The sequence below is a fragment of the Misgurnus anguillicaudatus genome, chromosome 5 (assembly GCF_027580225.2).
Source record: "Misgurnus anguillicaudatus chromosome 5, ASM2758022v2, whole genome shotgun sequence".
NCBI classification, from domain to species: domain Eukaryota; kingdom Metazoa; phylum Chordata; class Actinopteri; order Cypriniformes; family Cobitidae; genus Misgurnus; species Misgurnus anguillicaudatus.
Window position 1 is genome coordinate 38605001 of NC_073341.2, and position 21526 is coordinate 38626526.

The following is a 21526-nucleotide window of genomic DNA, read 5'->3' on the forward strand; positions in this document are numbered from 1 at the left end:
GAAACCCTGAAAGGAAGCAAAAACCTCACCCCATGTAGGTTTTAAAAGCACACAGGGTTACCCCCTACTTTAGTGCCCCTTTTTGACGTGCATTCCACATAACTTTTTGAGGCTTAGGGTTTTCCCCTTTCTTGTCATTTTTTGACATTCAAAATAGCCTACTTTCAGCTGTCTGGCTTATGCGTCAAATGAATGCATTTTAATTTACTGCATGTGTACAAGTAGAAATAATTTTTAAAACAGCTGCCAAAAAATAAACTCCAGTTTTGCCTATTATCATCATTTCTACATGTAGCCTATTTTGACCATTTCAGTCCAGTGTCTTTTGACTTCCAACAACAAACAATGCAAAAGACTGAAAGCATTAAAGGACATGTGAAAGATGTGATTAAAATCAGGGTTATTCCATCAAATATTTACTTTCTAATTGTTTTTTAAAACAAATGGTAAATAAATGCAAATAAAAACATTTTTATTAGGAATTTGGCAGAATGTTTTTGGTAGTTGATGTAATGTTAAAAAAATATAATTTTACTTGAAGGATTACTTCATTTTCTTTAAAAAAATCCCGGTAATTTATTCAATATCATGCCAGATGTTTTTCCTTCTTTGTTCAGCCAAGAAAAAATGAATTTTTTTGAGAAAAAAAATTATAGTATTTTTCTTAATTTAAACTGTTGAGGTCCAATAAAGTATTAAAGTTTCAGTGCAGTTTCAAGGGCTCTAAACGATACCAAACGAGGCATAAGGGCCTTATATAGCAAAACAATTGTCATTTTTGGCCAGAAAGATAAAAGAATATGCGCTTTTAAACCAAACTTCTCATGTTGTAGCTGCAATGTGACGCGCCAGGCCGACCTCATGTAACGCGTAATGATGTCAAAAGGTCACTCGTTGCAATAAAGTAATAAACTGACACAAAGACATTAAAGATACAATTTGTATTTATGCGCTGCTAGATGGCGCCAGATCAAACAATAACAATGATGTTGTTTACTGACGCTCTGAAGCAGCGTGGAATTATGGGATTTGTAGTCTTTAACTCAACCGCTGATGGCCATCAATCAGACAAGAACGAGAAATCACGTTGACTGCTAAGGAAATTAAGTCTTATAAATGTTGCGTTTGATGACATCGTTTATTTCATTATGTAAGTTTATATGTGATGTTCAAAACGAAATTGTTAGTCATATAACGTTATATTACAGTATTAGTCCAAATTCGATGGTTAACACAGCACAGAATTAAGTTTTCAACTTACAATCTACAATGATTTTTCACATAATGTATTGACAGTACAAATCTTATTGTGAAGAGTCTTAAAATGACCATTTATATTGCCTTACAATACCTTTTGATGTGCATATCGTCCGCGGGAAGACGCGCTGATTACAATCGACACACTAATGTTGTGATCAATATAATAGCATACGTTTTTTGAAGGGTTACGAATCAAAACAACTCACCCATCGCTTAAAACACAAGCAGGATCAGAATCTCGGTCTAGTTAAATGTTGTCGTGAAGCTCTCTCCATCCAGATAATGCAACAACAAATTGATCCTCTCTCGATTTGTTCCAAACTCTTCTTGAATTGTTTGGTTGGCCCGTACGCTAACAGGAGCTGACACAACCAGCGGCAGACGGTAAAGAGTTATCCATAAGTTCATAAGCAAGCGCGCCGCGTAGCCCGACAGGCACTATCGCATAGTTCTGCATTTGTCCACGACACTGGCTGCGTCTGAAAACTCAAGGCAGTGAGGACTTGTTGCCTCATGAGGAAATGACTTCAGACTCGGAGGCCTGAAGGCCGCTCAGAGAAAGGCTTTCCGATGCACTTCAAAGGCAGCGTGTTTGAAATATGAACAGAGAGCGCCTTTGTGATAACTAATCACATATTTGAAAACTACAATACTAATTTCTCGCTAGAAATGCAATTAAAATGTGTAAAAAGTGAAAATATACGTTTATTTACACTAATTTGTGCTCCTGTCGCTTCCTTGGCCGCCATTTTATTTTTTCGAACTCGACCACTGTTGTCATGTGGTTTACGTCAGTAAAGGCGTTGACAAAGGGTCACATGGATATTAACGTCATTGACAGGAGGCTGCACTGCCCCGTGTCAATGTTTTGAATGGAAATTTTCTCACGATTTACAAGTAGTTGAAAACATTACAGATATTGATAGTAATCAGCTGGACAAAATATATAACACTGGCCTAGTGGTTTTTGGACATTTTACTGCAAATATCTTACAAATTGCACCTTTAATTAGTATCACACATACAACAACGTCAGAACGGTCCTGTTTCTTCACACTTCTAAACACTGGAGTGTTAGTTTCGCATTGTCTTGCGTGATCTTTCGACGCGATGATGCATTATGTGAGGTCGCACTGTCGTGTCACACGCCTAGTGCAAAAAGTTGTGTTTTAAAAGTGCACATTTGTTTATTTTTCTTGCAAAAAAGGACAATTGTTTTGCTAGATAAGACCCTTATTGCCTCGGTTGGGATCGTTTAGAGTCCTTTGAAGCTGCGTTGAAACTGCAATTTTAAACCGCATTAAAACATTTTGGATGACATGGGGAGGTAAGTAAATTATCAGGATTTTTTTTTTTAAAGTGGAGTAATCCTTTATAAATAATACATTTAGATAAACTGAAAACAGCCTTGAAATGGTCTCTTAATTTTTTCTGTGTATTTTACCTTTTAACTCAATCGCCGCCAGCCATTTTTTGAAAAGTTGCCGGACAGCATTTTTGTGATTTTCACAAAAGTCTCAAAAAATTCTTTCCAGGAAAATGTTCTTCTAAAAATATGTAAATATATAAAATGAAAGAACAGACCCTCTGTTTTTAATCAAACAAATAAATAAATAAAGAAACAAACAAAATCTATATTTTTTCCCTCTGCTTATAAACTGTTAAATATGAGTATTTTTCTCTAAAAATACAAATATTTTAGCTGAAAGCTCAAATTTTGTTGTTACTTTTTTGTGTGGATGAATTTTGTTAGAAATCAGATTTAGAACGATTATCAAAATGTAAAGTTTAAAATTAGTAAATAAGTTTTGACAGTTTTTTCATAAATTGATCTAAATAAAATAATTCAAAAAAGAATCAAAAATCATCTAGTGGATAATCGCGGTATTACAGATTAACATAAAAATGTATCAGGAACACGTTTTTATGCACATTTTTCTCTTAATTATGGAAGTCAAGAGAGGACATGCATTATTATTATTATTTTAGCTTGCTTGTTTTTTAGTTATCATGACTTAATTTCTTGTTTTTTCGAGATAACAAAAGTTGTTTTCTCGTGATCTCGACATAACAAAAGTTTTATTCTTGTGATTAAAGCTTACGTATACTCGATTGAACGTGTTGTTTTGTTTGTAAACAGCAAAAGCATATTTTGCTAAATTAGCATGGATGAACAAATGAGATTTTTTTTCTTGGATCAGAGATTCGCTCAAGCTGAAATAGATTTGTCAATATTTACAATTTTACACTGGTGAATTTAGGGACCGTCTTTAAGTTACTCAATAATATAAAACGTTTCTACTTTTAACAGCATTTAAATGGAATGACTTAAAGGAACAGTATGTAGGATTGTGACCAAAACTGGTATTGCAATAACAAAACTAGTGGCTAAAACAGGTACTGCAATCATACAACTGGTGGCAAATACACAAAATCAAAACATAAACATCAGTTGAGGGCTGCAACTCCACTTTTTGAATGACAATATCTTGGCCGGACCACTGTTGTCAGTGATATAAGTATTTGAAATGAAAATGATTTCTTAATGTCTAGTGACATATCAGGGCCATTTTATGATTAATTGATATAAATTTCTTACATACTGTTCCTTTAAAGTCAACAAACAGTCACAAAACCAACGTGTTTATTTGGTTGTCAGCTATAATGCACACTTTTTAGATTTTGATATTTATTCAAATAAACTGTTAAATGCTATTGAAGAAAAAAATGTGTACATTATAGCTTTAGAGGTGATCCCTAAATTCACGAACTTCAACCGCCCAACTTTATTTATTTATTAATTCTATCGGCTACACATTAGCTACACGTGTGGTAACGCGAAGACCCCAAATATGCATTAGCAGTCCACTTCAAAATACACTAAATATTATGGACAGGAAATTACATTGACATTTGGATTATCATGTCAGGATAACGAGAAAGTAACTTGTTATCCCGAGATGACAAGAAATTAAGTCGTGATCACCAGAAAACAAGCAAGCCAAAATAATAATAGTGCATGTCTTCTTTCAGCTTCCATAATTACTTGACGAGAACTCGTTTTTTTTTTTTTTGCTTAATGCACCCATGTGGTTTGATTTTTTTTGTATTTGAAACAATGACGTTCCTCATTCATATACAGCGGTACCACCAGGTGTAAGTTTAGTGACACGAAATATCACAATGCATAATTTTTCTGTTATTCTGCACTGATACTATGTTTGGTATAAAGGTGGTCTTCTGAATGTTTTTAAATGGTCATTGGTGGGCCATAATTATCAAAAGGTTGAGAACCCTTGTGTTAAAGCTCACGTAACACACGCTGTTTCTGCATTTCTGATGTTAATCTGGAGTACCTATAGAGTAGTATGACATCCTTTATATCTCTGAGGAGTCTTTAGTTTAATCAGATTTATAAAAGAAAGATTAGCTTTACCGAATCTTTCCGATAACGTACGAAAAAATGGAGGAGTTATATCGCGGGAGGAGCGAGTACGAGTCATGCAACACTATACAACACTGTTTTAACTTATGATTCACTACATGTTCGTGTCATTTATATAATATACACGCGCCTATTTCCAACATAAGACAGAAGTCTTACTTACCGCATGCAACTCATCATGACCCGGTTGGGAAAATCCACAGCATCAAACACACACGCAAAACTCCGCTGCTACCCCGGATAATAAACTATATCCATTGTTTCCATAAGGCTGGATGTCTTCTCCTTACATCCAAAAACACACTTCTTCTTTCGTGCAATTGTTGACTTTTGAAATTAAACAAAGCTGAGTGGCGTGATAAGCTGTTAGCAAGCTCTAGCGTCTCCTGCTGATTGACGGGTGGGCGGGGTTTTTCCGGGGGAAGTTTTCCGGTGGAAGCCCATATAAAGAAGTGATACGTATCGAAAACCCCTGAAACGTCAGTTAGAACTGTAATCGGAAAAAACTTGCCGAAACTTGTACGAATCCTGGCGCAGTGCATTTGGCACAGAAATACTCTGTAACACGTCCAACTGCTGTTTTGACACTTTGCCTACGTTTAGCATGAGGAAACAACTCTATAACTGTGTTAATAAGTCAGAATGCTTGAAATACCATTAACCCCCCCCCCCCCCTTTAAGATATGTCAGTACAAAGTGTTTTTAATCGAATGCAGCTCAAGCATGAATTTTAGTCTGGGACTTGGATAGGCCCTGTCCTGGAAACCACCGCATAATATCTTAGTAGCATAGTAAACCATCATAGTATCGCTATGGCAGTTTTACATTGAGAATAATTTTTACTCATTTAATAAAAACATTCTTTTCTTTTGGTCACACATTTCCACACTTATCAAGAGTATAAAGAAATTTTCCCATTAAGTGATGCAGTTATGACGGTCAATAACAAGAACCTCAGGACATGAACTGTCTTCTCCAGCTGTGTTCAGATCTGAAGTGTCAGCGTACTAATGAGGTTTCATTGCTTCCTTAACAGCCGAGGTACAGCCTGAGAAGTCGGAGATCCTTGTGTGGTCCAGAGGTTAGTGAAATTAAACCCTGACACCAAATATCTCCATCCAGAGATGACATGAGAAATCCAAAACTCGCTTCCTCAAAATGAACTCTGAAAGATCAAACGATGTCATCATTTTAAAACCTTAATCATTTTAATGTACACTTTTTTGTTTGTTTTTACAAATATAATAAATAAATCCCAGTGTAACACCTTTCAGCAGTATGAAGCATTCAATTCAGCTGATTGTTTAACCAAAGTGATCTTCGGTACAAATGAAGGCTAGATGAAATATTTCATCTGACTCTCTCAAAGCAAGACTGACATCTAATGGGCAAACTGTGTAGTTTTTTTCACCGGTTACAGAAAAACTCAAACCAGTTCCAGTATCAGGAATAGGCTCTGTAATGTATTATAGCATTTTTGTTATTTAATGTTTTCTACATAAAATCATCCTACATAATGTAAATAACATTCTGTAAAATATTGACCTTGATGTGTTTATATTTTGACTGAGGTCATGTCAAAGATTGAAATTAAAGCGAAATTAAACTGATTTCGTGAGCATAAGAATGTATCCTGGATTTCACAGACAGGACAGAGCAGTAACCTGTCTGTACCTCAGTAAACCTTAACTTGTAGATGAGTAGTAGAGATAAATGTGGTGGCCATAGTGAACTGTGAAGAGACTAACGTTTATAACTGTTAGTTTAAACTCATTTTATGTAAAACACTACTGACTTGGTGTTATTTCTCCTGTATTATCATCACGGCTGAGAGAGTGAAATACACTAGTCAACATTCGAAGTGGATCAAAACCATTCAAAAAAGTTTACATAAAACCAATCCCTAATACCCATTCTTGTCTTAGGACAACTTTTGATAAACTTTTTTGATCCACTTCAAATGTTGACTAGTATATATAATCTCATTCAAATAATTTAAAACTATATAATCAATCATTTTACTTTAAGCTAAATTTATGTCAGACTCAGGGCCATTAGGTTACAAATTCCCATTATCACAATGCAATAAAAACAGGTTTTATTAATTTGTAAAAGTATTTTAGTTGTATTTGTTATTGATTACAGTTGATTTTAAAGTTATGCTCCTGTATAGCTCAATGGTAGAGCATTGCAAAAGCATTGAAAAATGTCATGGGTCAGGGTTCCCACGAGTCCTTGGGAAAAACGGGGGGAAAAAATGCAAGGCCCTGGGAAGTTTTTGAAAATATACATACATGGATACAAGTCATTGAAAGTGCTTCAATCTTTTTTATGCAAGAAGTTTTCTGGAAAAAAATCTGTATTATTTCCTGTGTAGTGTAGGATAATATTATAATAATTCTAGCCTTTTAACACAATTTTAAGTGCTAAAGTGTTCGCTTTAAATGCTTATATCTTCTGTATGTGAATGTTGATTTATACCAAAATACTTTTTTGCATAGTTGTGTTTGACACATGAAAACGTCTCTGTTATGTATGTAACTGTTGTTCCCTGAGAAGGGAACGAGACGCTGCGTCTCTCTTGCCATACTTCCTGCGTCCCTGTAACGCCGTCTTTGGCAATATTTCAGATAACAATATACTTCCTGGCTCCTGTGTCGCCCTGTCTTTGTCATTAAGCCTCACCATTGGTTGAATTTGATATACACATCCAGACGCACTTACCACTGGTGGCGTCCCCAAAATGTCACCGCAGTGACGCAGCGCAAGTTCCCTCAAAAGGGAACTGTAACAATGTATCTTAAAAGGTAAGACGATGTAACCTTACTCTCACTTGAAATGTGTCCCCACATTTAGTCCTTGAATTTGAGGGTATTAGACCTGGAAAGTCCTTGAAAGGTCATTGAAATTGAAGTTAGGTGTGGGAACCCTGATGGGTTCAAACCCAGCAAACACACATACTGATAAGAAATGCATACCAATGCAGTCACTCTGGATAAAACCGTCTGCCCAAAGCAAAAAATCGTAAAATGTCCGTAAATTTGGGTGTACCACCTAGGTGCATAATAAGAAGAGGGAATTTGAGGCGTGTGTAACAATGCAGAAATGTTAAATGTTTTAAAAATAGACCATACAATTTTTTAACAATATTTTCTCCTTTGATTGTGTGGTGATATTATGTTCATTCATAATTAAGGAGCTGTTTTGCCCTGTAAAATAACCCTGGATTGCATATCATAATGGAGTTTAGAAAAAAGACCATGAAGTGTTATTAACTTAATGACATCCAATTAGATCCACCCAAATGTAAAATTACCTCTCCTAAAAACTGAACTTCAGATTCTCCACTCCTCTATTATAGCCGGTGCAATCCAGGTCAAACGGCACGTTTCCAACGCCCCTCCAAAATCCACACATTTTTATGGGGTGTAAATGTTTAATTTATGAAACGTAAACTATCCCGATTAAGACATACTACTCTAAAATGTGTTCTTTCTGAAAGGGATAACATCAAAATCCTTTGAAAGTTTTCCCTTCGCATCAGATTTCAAGCATGAACCCTTTGGAAAAGAGAGAGAAAAAATGAGAAACAGACTTTGGGAAAAGAGGGGAGAGAGAGAGAGGGAAAGAGAGAGAGAGAGAGAGAGAGAGAGAGGGAAAGAGAGGGATGGATGGAGGGGGTTGACGCGGTTTCATATGTCCTGCTGGAGGAGGAGGGCTCTCACTTTAACACACTTTGGCGTTGTCGAGAACTACAAAGAAAAGACAAGTAACCGGTGAAGACTTAAAAAAGATATATTTGCAACATTGAAACGTTTTAACAATGGAAGCGCGCGACATTGTAACGATTCTTTTGCTTTTAGGGACGAAGCATTAAAGCCACGCAAACAGTACAAGGAGTTTGGAAACAAAGCGTCTGTGGATTTGTTTAAAGCAGCTGAGTGTGCATATTTTTGGATACGTTGTACCGAAAAGAAACGGGGAAAAACGTCCGAGGCGGAATATCAACGGCAATGTGCGGTGATCTTCATCAAGGCGCGTTTTTGCGTTTTTTACGCGCGTTTTGGATCGGAAAACCAGAAGTTTGAGGAAGATGGATTGGGAAAGTTTGTTTTAAAAGCGATGGATTTACAGGAATGTCACTAAGAGAACGAGAACGTGGGCTGTCCGACCGAATGTTGACGGCGCTTTCTTTGATAACGCAATGTAACGTGCGCGTATATGTATTTATATGTTGCCTATAAACGCACACCAGTAAACGCATGTGTTAGTCATCGGCTCCGCGAGCTCGGATAGGGATAACCATACGTGGATATCTTGGTTTCCATAAAGGTCACTGGAGTTTTTGTATACAGTTGGCTTGGGCACCCATGCGCTCGTGGTTAAACTGATCGTTGATGGCTTTGCATATTCCTCAAAGCGTTTTGGATTGGATTTACACGGCACGGGCCGATCGGAGGACATTGATTTACCGTTTACAGCAACGAGAGGAGGACACAGTCGGGACGCAAGAGTGTCTCGTGCCGTTGGACCCGAACTGTTGTTGATGTTTCACATCTGTACCTAGGATATAAAGCCTCATCTTCTTGTCTTTTTTCCTGGAGTCGACCGCATCTTGTGTCATATGTGTGCCTGTATGAGGGTTGAGCAGACAGGCATGCAGTTGAATCGACCCAAGAGCGCGCATCTCATCAGCTCCAGTGATCCATCATATTCCAGTCAATTCAAAACCATGCGCTTCTCTTACCACATCAGCCCTCAACCTGCCCTGCGCAGAATAGGTGAGTCTGGATTATATGCATTTATACACACACACACACCATATCAAAATGCATTTGGTTTGTCTGTTTATCATACTGTGTTGCCAGAAGCCAGCAATGAGGTGAAACTAAAGCATGTATATGCAATGTTGTACTGTAGTATAGCCTAGAGCTGAATTTCTCAGGTTGAATTAGTCTTTAAGTAAAATACTTCTGGGAACTCCAAAGGACCAATTTTGGATGTGTGACATTTTTGCATTTTCAATTTGCACAGTGATGTAACACTTTAGATCAGCAGTTGAGACTTCAATCACATGATGTACATCAACACAATAAATGTTTGTGTGAGGCAGAAAGAAAAACACACTGACGTCACCCAATTCACCAAACTGTACATTACTTCAGATAAAAGCTTTAGCTAAATGTCAAAATAGCATTTTTATGTGTGTGTGAAAGGAACCACAGGATAGTTTTCTGTCTCAGCACAAGATGTGACTCTGCATGTCTTTTGCGGCTTGAAAAATGTTACCACTCCAGTCCTTCGGTTAAGTACTTTTGTGTTATTTGAAACACACTCGCTGTATTTGGATAGGATGTATGAACTTTGGTTTGGCCTTTGCAAGATGCAAATTAGTAATCCAGTTTTTACCCCATCATTTGATAAAAATATAACCCGTAAGAATATATTTCCAAATATAGAATGAAATCATTTGTGCTACTGCTCTTATGTCCCTTTCAAGTATATTAAGGGAAGGGAAATCATCATTCATCTTATTTATTCTGCATGAAGCCAAGCAGCGGTTGGGCTCTGTATGGATTTGTTAGTGGACGAGGTCATCAGTCAAACAGGCGTAATGTATTAACCTGCCACCACATATGTTTGTTTCCAAGCAGAACCTGACATTAAATCGATGCCCGCTGTTTCAAATAGTGACTTTGTTTGCATTTCTATTTGAACCATGCTTAAAACATGATATGACTGTGTAGTAGAAAAGCATACAGATTTAAAGGTGCCAAAGAATGCATTAAAATAATCTGTTAAATTGTTCTCTGATGAAGGTATGTGACTTTAATAGTGCAAAAATGATCTAGAGGCAGTTTTAAATGTCCATTTTCAACTCTAGGATTTGCCTTTAGAATGAAATGGTCTATTATTACCTTATTTGGAAGGGTCATGAATAATAATGTTGAGCTCTGCTCTGATTGGCTGTTTCTCAGAGCTGCTCCTTCAGTAGCTCTGTGTGTAAACAGATCTTACGTTTGAGTCTGTATCGGAGGAAGATACGGATTTTGTTAAATAATCAATTGTTTGGAGATTGTTAATGGACGTAACTGTAACGGGAACTTTAGCCTAAATGTTAGCATATAGCATTAACTAGCATATAGCGCTAACGTTGTATTTTTATTGTAATTAATTAAATGTGTACTTTAATGTTGGAGCGTACATATTGAATGTAACATCACAGCCGGTGTTATGTTGAGATTGGTCTGTTTTCCAACGGTCTTTTGCGTGCACAAGGCTTGCATAAGGAGGAGGAAACGATCATGTTTGAGGCTAACGATATGTTATTACCATGTACACAACTTTTATGCTGCATTCACACCAGCTGTGGTAGAGGCGTCAAGCGTGAGTGATTTCAATGTTAAGTCAATGTAAAGACGCGTTTATACGCGTCTGGAGGTCTCGCAGCCCGAATAAGGCGTTTAGCAAGGCGTGGTAAACGCGAATCAGCCTCATCCGCGTGGCGTGGTAAACACGAATCAGCCTCATCCGCGCGCCGTGGTAAACGCGAATCAGCCTCATCCGCACGGCGTGGTAAACACGAATCAGCCTCATCCACGCGCCGTGGTAAACGCGAATCAGCCTCATCCACGCGCCGTGGTAAACGCGAATCAGCCTCATCCGCGCGCCGTGGTAAACGCGAATCAGCCTCATCCGCGCGGCGCGGTAAACGCGAATCAGCCTCATCCGCGCGGCGCGGTAAACGCGAATCAGCCTCATCCACGCGCCGTGGTAAACGCGAATCAGCCTCATCCACGCGCCGTGGTAAACGCGAATCAGCCTCATCCGCGCGCCGTGGTAAACGCGAATCAGCCTCATCCGCGCGGCGCGGTAAACGCGAATCAGCCTCATCCGCGCGGCGCGGTAAACGCGAATCAGCCTCATCCGCGCGCCGTGGTAAACGCGAATCAGCCTCATCCGCGTGGCGTGGTAAACGCGAATCAGCCTCATCCGCGTGGCGTGGTAAACACGAATCAGCCTCATCCGCACGGCGTGGTAAACGCGAATCAGCCTCATCCGCGCGCCGTGGTAAACGCGAATCAGCCTCATCCGCGCGGCGCGGTAAACGCGAATCAGCCTCATCCGCGCGGCGCGGTAAACGCGAATCAGCCTCATCCGCGCGGCGCGGTAAACGCGAATCAGCCTCATCCGCGCGGCGCGGTAAACGCGAATCAGCCTCATCCGCGCGGCGCGGTAAACGCGAATCAGCCTCATCCGCGCGGCGTGGTAAACGCGAATCAGGCTCATCCGCGCGCCGTGGTAAACGCGAATCAGGCTCATCCGCGCGCCGTGGTAAACGCGAATCAGGCTCATCCGCGCGCCGTGGTAAACGCGAATCAGGCTCATCCGCGCGCCGTGGTAAGTGCGAATCAGGCTCATCAGCGCGCTGTGGTAAACGCGAATCAGGCTCATCCGCGCGGTGTGGTAAACGCGAATCAGCCTCATCCGCGCGTCTAGTTCGGGTTGCTTCGGGTTGCTTCGGGTCGCTTCGGGTCGCTTCGGGTCAGCCTCATCCAAAAAATCTGAACTTTGTCAGAAAACACGACGCGATAACCAATCAGGTGCTTTCTCTAATAGTGACGTAATTACAGGAGCAGAAACGCGGAAGACCCTCCCATAATGTGAATTTCCGCGTGAATGTCTCTCTGACTAGAATTTCACGTGCGGCTAACACGCGCAAATGAAGCAAGGACACTCACAATGTTCAAGCATCCAACTACGTGGGAATAACTCGTGTGAACTCGGCATCAACATTCACCTATGCCTACAAAAATACAGTTTTACATTGTATGGCACCTTTAATACCCGATAAAGCATTTCTGTATTGTGTATATGTAGAGGTGCTGGTATCTTCAGGATTAGTAATGCAGGACGTCAGATGATCACTTATAATGATGTTCATGTGGTCCACTGCTCTCTCACTGATAAGGCAACAGCAGAGACCTTGAAGCGGAGCCCTGTCGTCCTGCCCGGGGTCTGTCTTTGCTCTGTTGGTGCCGTACTGTTTGTACTTATGCGAGTGTGTCTGTGTGCCTCCTTAAGGCTCTGTCAGTTTAGGATATTTACTCGGGCACTGCAAGGTGAAATCCAATTAAAGTCTGGGGTACAGAGCATCTCGGTGGCTTGCGTCTGTGCTGACCACCATATTGGCTGTAGGCGGTTAGAACCACCATAGTGTGCTTTTACTTTTTTGTTGAGATTTGCTAATAACAGACCTGAGTGATACTTAAGGACCACCCTACCACCTTTTCAGAATGCCTTAGCAACATCCTGGCAACCATTTATCATGCTGAACTGATGATGAGTTTTGTATAGGAGTGCACAAATCACATTTTTATTGCATTTTTATTTGTTAATGAAGATCTGTTTGGGTTGATGCTTCAGATTAAGGATGTTGCTTTGTTGTGTAAATACTCAGATACATGTGGTTCTTGAATTGAAAATACCCCATTATTAGGACATGTTCTTTTATATAGCGCTTTTTTAAAATGTTGCATTGTGTCAAAGTAGCTGTAAATGAAAGATAAAGAAACACTAGAATACATTTAATAATTTTCCCATCCATACTTCAGTGTTATTGTAAATGAGATTGTCTTTATTAAGATAGATTATAATTAAATGATATATATGAAGTGCGTCTAACATGTTTTCAAAGCGGTACTTATGAATGGCATGAGGCTGGGATTAAATGAATTTGAAGCAAAAGTATCTGATGAACGTATAATAAGTGGTGAGAGCATTCGGTTAATAATATCATGATCTCATTTTTGACACGGGTGGCGTTTAGCGGCTCAAATACTTGTTATTTATTTGACTATCGAACATTCACTCATTTAATGTTAAATAATAGGTGTCATATTAAACTATACATACCTTTCTATCTGTTAAAGGGGTCATATTATGAGATTTTTTTAAAGATGTAAAATAAATCTTTGGTGTCCCCTGAGTGCGTATGTGAAGTTTTAGCTCAAAATACTCCACAGATAATTTATTATAACATGTTAAAATTGCAAATTTGTAGGCCTGAGCAAAAGCGTGCTGTTTTTGTGTGTGTCCTTTAAAATGCAAATGAGCGGATGAAAATGATTACAGTGATGGTGGTTTGTTGTAATGGAAACTCAATTGTGCTGTCAAGCATTATTTCTTTCTCTCTGCACTAAATGGCAGTGCTGTGTTTGGATAGTGCAGATTAAGGGGGCGATATCCATGAAATTCGCCTTGCTACCTACCTTACAAAACAGGCGAAATCTGAACGACCTAATTTTTCACATACTTGCAGAAAATGGCTTACCCAAACTAAGTTACTGAGTTGATCTTTATCACATTTTCTAGGTTGATAGAAGCACTGGGGACCCAATTATAACAATTAAACATGGAAAAGTCAGACTTTTAACGAAGAAAAAAATCTGGTTAGTTATATAAGGACAAGTAGTTTTTACAAAACATACCTTAAGTTACAAAAAACAATACAGGTTGCATCTTAGGACAAACAATGGCACTGATACGTGTTGGGGTGGTTTCTCGGACAGGGATTAGTTTAAACCAGGACTAGGCCTTAGTTTAGGAAATATAGGAAATATAACTAGTTTTAACAAACATGCCTTACTACAAACATTACTGGCATGCATTTTGAGGTAAAACAATGGCACCGATAAATGTTGGGATGGTTTCCTGGATAGGGATTAGCTTAAACCAGGACTAGGCCTTAGTTTAATAAGGAAATATAACTAGTTATACCACAAACATGCCATACTACAAACATTACTGGCATGCGTTTTGAGGCAAAACAAAGGGCACTGATGTATTTTAAGATATGTCAGTGCAAGCTGTTTTCAATTTGGACAGCTCTTATATTTATTTTAGTCTAGGACTAGTCTAATCCCTGTCCGGGAAACCGCCCCATTAAGATATGCTAGTAGAGGATGTTTTAAATTAAGGCAGCTCATGCATGCATTTTAGTCTGGGAATAGGATAAGCCCTGTCAGGGAAACCGCCCCATAACATATGAGCAGTTTCATGCTAATGTCAACATTTCCATGAAAAGCCATTAAAAAACCTTGGATGTCAATATTAAGTGGCTTAAATACCAATGCAAGATCGTTGTATTTCAAAATTTTTTCAAAATATTGTGCAACTTTCATAGTTACATCCATACGGTTGTTTCTTCCTCATAAGTGTGCACATGAAATGTAAAATTTGTTCTTTAAAGAGCCGTCCCTCCTCCATTTGTTGGGTATTATTGCTTCTGGTTTGTGCGTTTAAATTCACATTTCCTACAAAGTATGTCATCTCCCAAAAACTTTTGTGACAGTGGGGAGATTTGTGTGTGACTCAAATGCTGATTAAGCAGTTTATGTTTTATCCGTTTCAGTGTGACTCACGAAAAACTGGATCAGGTGGAGGTGTCTGAATCTGTATGTTTGAATATGTTGTTGTTTCGAAATCTTTCTGCCTGTTAAAGTCACAGGTGGGGTTGCATGTTTTTTGTAAAGGTAATTAAAAGTTGTTACTCACAATGTACAGTCAGATATGATATAATAGATAATGACTGTAATCAGATCTGTTTCCAGCACAAACTGTTTTCCAAAAACAGATATTACAGATCTGGTTCAAATACTATATTCTGTAGTTGTGCTGGTCTGTACAAGCCTTTATTTAAATGTATATAAAGATTTTGGTTCCAAAATGCAATAAATCCATTTTGACTAATTTTGGTAAAAATGTGTTTTCTATACCAAGAAAGTGAAAAGATGAAAACCACTACTTTCTGTTACAAACTTTCACATAGCTTCTTTAGGTTATAATAACATTAAAACTTCAAATCAATAATTAGATTTTCACAGATTTATTATAAAATTTTTTCACAAAATGCAATAAATCCACGACTCAGAAGTTGTTGTTTTTTCAAAATGCTATAAATCTATTGAATCAATATATAAATGTGCATCCATCTTTGCCATGTTATAATCATTTAGTTGACTAGTGGTATACACTGATTAAAAAAAAACATTAATTGCATTAATCAAAACACTTTGCAGCTGTCATCCTTGGGACAGTGTTGCTGAACTTTATTGACAGCGATCAGCTGTAAAAAAATTTTGGTTCTGCTCGATTTTTGTTGACCTTAAGTAAAATAATGGAAAGTTTTTCATAAGATCCCCTGGAGTCAATGTGTTAGCATGACAGAAGCTTGATGCTGTCGGGAGAAAAAGCAACAGCCAGCATTTTTCCGTCTCCTGATTTATTGCATTCTGCAGAAAAGGAGGAGTGGCGTTTAGCATTTTGGGAAAAAAGGGAGAAAAGATGACAGAATAACACGGCGGATATTGGATTTTGCGTAAAATTAAACATTTACTTTTTAATACTGACCTGATACAATACTGATTTTGGTGGTAACTAATTTTTTTAAAAATGGCGTTTATCACGTTTTGGATCCAAACTCTTAATATATTATATTAGGTATGTTGCTAACTCCGCTGTCGCGGCTGACTTTTTGGTTCCGCTCAACGAAACTCAAGATTTCCTCAGGCGGGCGTGGTGGTGTAGAAAATAATGCTTCTGTTGGTTTGTTGATGGCGAAATTGGCGAAAAAAATGTAGTTTTTATTGTTAAAACCACCGGAAGAAGCATAGGTACCTTCTCGTTTTCAGTCACCACCTTTCATGTTTAGCTACTGGCCATGCGAGCTCGCCAATGTCTGTTGTTTGTAAAATCGTCGTTGTTTTTGCTGAAGTTGAGTAAAGACATTCTTGAAATTGTAATAGACATTTTGTTTAATTGCAAAACTACAAGTGAACGAAATTTTAATAAATTTGAACGACGACCACAAAAGTTTTACCACCCCCAAAATCTGCTTAATTTGGACAAAGAATGTGAAGCAGCCATATAGCCATGTAGTTGATGTCTGTATATATTAGTATATATAATGTGTGCGAAATGTAATGTAAATGTAAAACAATAAAATAGTTATGAATTGAATGTTTTTGTTTTAATCTAAAACTTGTAAAGGAGTTTAGATATGAAACCCTTTGGTTAAAAACAAATTTGATCTTGGAGCCAATCTTGGGGTTATTAGCGAAATACTGAATAAAGAGTGTTATTTGGTGTAATAAGTGTTTTTATATATATTGGCAGTAACTAATTTTATATATATATATATATATATATATATATATATATATATATATATATATATATATATATATATATATATATATATATATATATATATATATATATATATATATATATATATATATATATATATATATATATATATATATATATATATATATATATATATATATATATATATATATATGAAGAGTTTGGTTCCAAAACGCGGTAAACGCCATTTTTGAAAAAAATGAGTTACTGCCAAAATCAGTATTATATCAGGTCAGTATTTAAAAGTAAATAATTAATTTTACGCAAAATCCAATATCCCCCATGTTATTCTGTCATCTTTTCTCCTTTTTTCCCCAAAATGCGATAAACGCCACCCCTCCTTTTTTTACAGAGCGCAATAAATCCATTCCAGAAATTACAGCGGACCATTCACGCAATGTAAACAAACATGGCGGCGCGCTGAGTACACGGAGTCCTAGTTTTCCTCATCTACTTTGTACTTCGTGATCAACAAACAAAACAAAAACATACTTTAATAGCATTGATAAACCTGTGGTTGTTTTCTGTGACGGGAAAGATTGTCATCAACATCTAATAATTTACACGAAGCACTCGGGAGACTGGTGCTTATCTCTCGACAGCATCAAGCTTCTCATGCTAACACATCGACCCCAGAGAATCTTATGAAAAACTTTACATTATTTTACTCAAAGTCAACGAAAATCGAGCAGGACCAAAACATTTTACAGCTGATCGCTGTGAAAAATGCTAAGCAACGACGTCAAGTATAACCGCAGCAATGACAGTGTTCTTAATATAACAAAGTAAGTGTTTTGGTTAATGCCATTAATGTTTATTTTGTATCAGTGTATATCACTGTTCAACTAAATGAATATATCATGGCAAAGATGAATGCACATTTATATATTGATTCAATAGATTTATAGCATTTTGAAAAAAAAGACGTCATGGATTTATTGCATTTTGTGGAAAAAATAATTAGTTTTTATAATAAATCTTTGAAAATCAAGTTATGGATTTGAATTTTTTATGTTTTTATAACCTGAAGATGCTATGGGAAAGTTTGTAACAGAAAATAGTGGTTTTCATCTTGTCACTTTCTTGGTATAGAAAACACGTTTTTACCGAAATTTGTCAAAATGGATTTATTGCGTTTTGGAACCAAACTCTTCATATATATATAAGTAGAATATGTAGAGGATAAGGCAAACAGCTTATCCTGAAAGATTCAGGTCAATATCTCAAAAATTTAAGAAAGTTATAGCAAAAAAACTTTGATTCGGTCACACATTTTCTTGAATTTTAATGGAAAACATGGGACAAAATAAAGTGGTGATTTTCGAGTTTCAAAAGGCCAGTATTTTGTTATTCTTGAACCCATAAACATGATCTTGGTCTCATTTAAAAGCTTTTTTCAAGCTCTTTCTATCTGAACCAGTAGTTTTAGGTATTTAACCATTTTGAAAATGTTAGCAACATACCTAATTATATTGTTATATATTAATAATTATACTATAAATAATTACTATACTATATAACATACTAAAATTATGTAGCTAAATAAACCATGCAATCTCAGAGTCTTTTTGCCTTTGATAAAAATTGTTTTTCTGGAAAACGTTGGAATGTGAGGCAAGAACATGTTGTAAAAACTTGGATGTGTCTGTTTTTGAAAGGGCGTGTATTTCTTTTACAGCCTGTTAACGGTCAAACCCGTAACTCCCCTGATCATTGAGTTTTGTGAAGATCTTTCCTCCTCCCTGTGAGCATCAGCCAGTTTAAAAACTCTGGCTCGTTCTGTGCCGTTGGTATTATGGCAGCGTGAAAGCGCGGCACTTCTAATTGGTCGACGGCCAACACGGTAGATGAGTAGGAAGTCTGTCTGGCTGTTCGGCCTGGCGCTCCGCTGAGAGTTACGCTCGTGTGAATGAGCCAAACTTCTTGTAAATCTCCAGAGCGCCGTTAAAGAAACAGTGCTCGATATGCATCCATATATAGGTTGGGAATGAAGGCCATCATCTCTACGCTGGCTTGACAACAGAGATTTTGCAGAGGAAAGCCAGTATTCAAAACACACCCACATGTGACCCTTTCGGCCTTTTTTATAAATACCGAGCACAGGGAGAGAAACCTAGCCACTGGTTTAGTTAAACATTTTCTAGTATGATTTACTGCGCAGTGCTTGCAAAGAAGAGGTGATTTATTTAATTTGATCACAGTTTTTGTCACGGATAAATAATAAATGCTTTGCTGACCTCAGCCTGTGTAACAATGGAGACAGAAGTCTTTAATTCAGCAGCCGTACCCTTTCAGACATTTATAAACACCCACATACTCATATAAAAGGCATCTGGTTAAGAGATTGGATTACTCTGAGGCGGTTGTTTCCGTTCTGTAAAACACATGTGACTTCATTCCTAATATTATGAATTAAATTGTATGTTTGCACTCTTGAATATATACAGTAACTATCATTGCAAACATGTCATTAGGTGTTCGCCAGCCTCACTGTATTGCTCAGGGTTAGAGGCTTGTTTAAATCACTAACCCCAAACATAAGTATTAAAGGCGGAGTCCACGATGTTTGAAAAACGGAGACGGGCCGACTACCAAAACACACTTATAGCCAATCAGCAGTAAGGAGCGTGTCTACTAACCGACATCCTTCCCGGGTTGCGTATGTGTGGGGCGGGTCTATCAACCGAAGGTCCAGATTCTATTGGGGTAGGGGCGTGTTTGTTTAGGTGATTTCAAATATCAACATTGGCTTTCAAACATCTTGAACTTCCGGATGTGTATAAAAGTGTGGGAAGGAATGCAACCTCAAGGCATGGTTTGTCAGGAAGAGGTGAGATTTTACTTTTCGTTACAGTGGCAGGAAAAGTATGTGAACCTTTTGGAATTGTCAAAATGTGATCTGATCATCATCTAAGTCAAGGGTTTTGACAAACATATGTCTAAAAATAATCTAATTGATGTGTCTTCGTTGTGCTCTCGGGCCATTTTGGCTGGGCGCCCACTTCTTGATAGAGTAGCAACAGTCCCAAAGCGTCTCCATTTGTAGATTGTTTGCCTAACTTACTGGTGAATTTCTAAAGTTGTTGAAATAATAGCTTTGTAACCCTTTCCAGCTTTATTCAAAGCAATAATTCTTGATTGTAGCTCCTCTGAAAGCTCTTGTTGACGAGGTATGGCTCACATAAGCGTTCTTGTGCATAGCAAACTCCAAACGTTTGAGGGGTTTTTATCAGTCGGAGTCCATATCTCCAAACGTATTATTTTAACCAGACTCCAGGTGAGTCCAATTACCTTTTTTGAGGTCATTAACTTAAGGGTTCACAAACTTTTTCCAGAAGCACTACAAGGTTTTTTGTAGTGATGCAAAGTCCGATTCATTTCCGCGAACCAGTTGTTTTCGGACAGTTCGGCTTATTGAACCGGTTCAAAAAGCTGAATCGTTGGTTCCTGACGTCATCAAGAAATCACATCACTACCCGTTTATTTATAACAACTTGTATCAATGAAACATTCAAATAAAGTCCTTTGTGTCACTGCATTGAAACCTAGTTGGGTTTTACTTTCAAGAAATAAATTGCTGGTACATTGAACATGGGACTTTATTAATTTGGAGATAAGTATTTAGTAATTGGTCTTTTCACTTTTACATGAAAATAGTTGAATTGCATTGAATTGGCTGAAATTGCACATGCAAAGTGCTCTTATATAGCTCAAATGTATACTTTGTGATGCACTGTAAGTCACTTTGGACAAAAGCATCTGCCAAATGCGTAAATGTAATGCAAAGTGTAACTGAGTTTATCTGATTGCGCTTTATTTTCACCGTGGTGATTTATCAGCCCAGTGTAATAATATTCAGACATGGTCTGCGCTTTATTTATTATTATTGGATGATATGATTTGGAGCCATTTGGGAAATAAACAATGCCGTCAATGGGGCAACTGGGAGCTGTGTTGATGCTTAGCCGTACTGTTTCTTGTTAAATTCCCATAAAAGTCATGAATCGCTTTGGTGTTATAATTGCATCCATATTTTGTGCCGTACAGGTTACGAAAGAAACAGAAAGGGAGTTATGAGGGTAAAACTATTATTGTGATTTGTATTTGCTTTAGATTTAAACCATTTTAAGTTTTAATAAGAGCAATGATCAGAGTAAATGCAAGAATATTTTATTCCTTTAGAAAGGAAGAGCTGCGCATTTGCTAAAGCCTTGCTAGGTGGTTTCATACTGGCAAGTAAAGGAGCCCAGCCCAGTCTCTATAAACTTCACTTTAATGTAAGTGCATGGGATTTTTTCACCCATACCTCTCCTCAACAGGCCACATAATTTGAGGTATGATTCATTGCCAAAAAATGGTAAAAAATGATCGCTAGCTGTCACTGGGGCGCGGTACCCTTTGAAAAAGTGTACTTAAAGAATATTAGTCCCTACCTATTGGTATCCAAAGTATACATAACTGTGTACCTAAATGGTACATATTAGGACCTTTATAAAGTGTACTGCCCCAGTGACCATTTTTTGACAGATTTTTAATGACAGTGTAGTTAAAATGGTGCTGGATTTGCAGCTTTGACCCAACATATAAACAATATTTCAATTATACAGCTTT

General features: G+C 37.7%; 2 protein-coding genes across 4 annotated transcripts in view; both read left to right on the forward strand.

The window, feature by feature from the left end:
* LOC129414148 (uncharacterized) overlaps positions 1 to 9446 on the forward strand; it is a 19465-nt gene extending 10019 nt beyond the window's left edge. Inside the window, exons 9-10 of one of the 2 annotated variants that reach the window (XM_055168080.2) lie at positions 5742 to 5786; positions 9310 to 9446. In XM_055168080.2, the coding sequence (XP_055024055.2) occupies positions 5742 to 5786; positions 9310 to 9345 (81 nt within the window). In that variant the 3' untranslated portion in view covers positions 9346 to 9446. Of the gene's footprint in view, positions 1 to 5741; positions 5787 to 8568; positions 9286 to 9309 lie in introns of those variants that run through there. The other variant, XM_055168079.2, reaches the window with a different exon arrangement.
* fgd1 (FYVE, RhoGEF and PH domain containing 1) overlaps positions 9352 to 21526 on the forward strand; it is a 58070-nt gene continuing 45895 nt past the window's right edge. The window contains exon 1 of one of the 2 annotated variants that reach the window (XM_073868147.1): positions 9352 to 9486. In XM_073868147.1, the coding sequence (XP_073724248.1) occupies positions 9363 to 9486 (124 nt within the window). In that variant the 5' untranslated portion in view covers positions 9352 to 9362. The remainder of the gene's footprint in view (positions 9487 to 21526) is intronic. The other variant, XM_073868148.1, reaches the window with a different exon arrangement.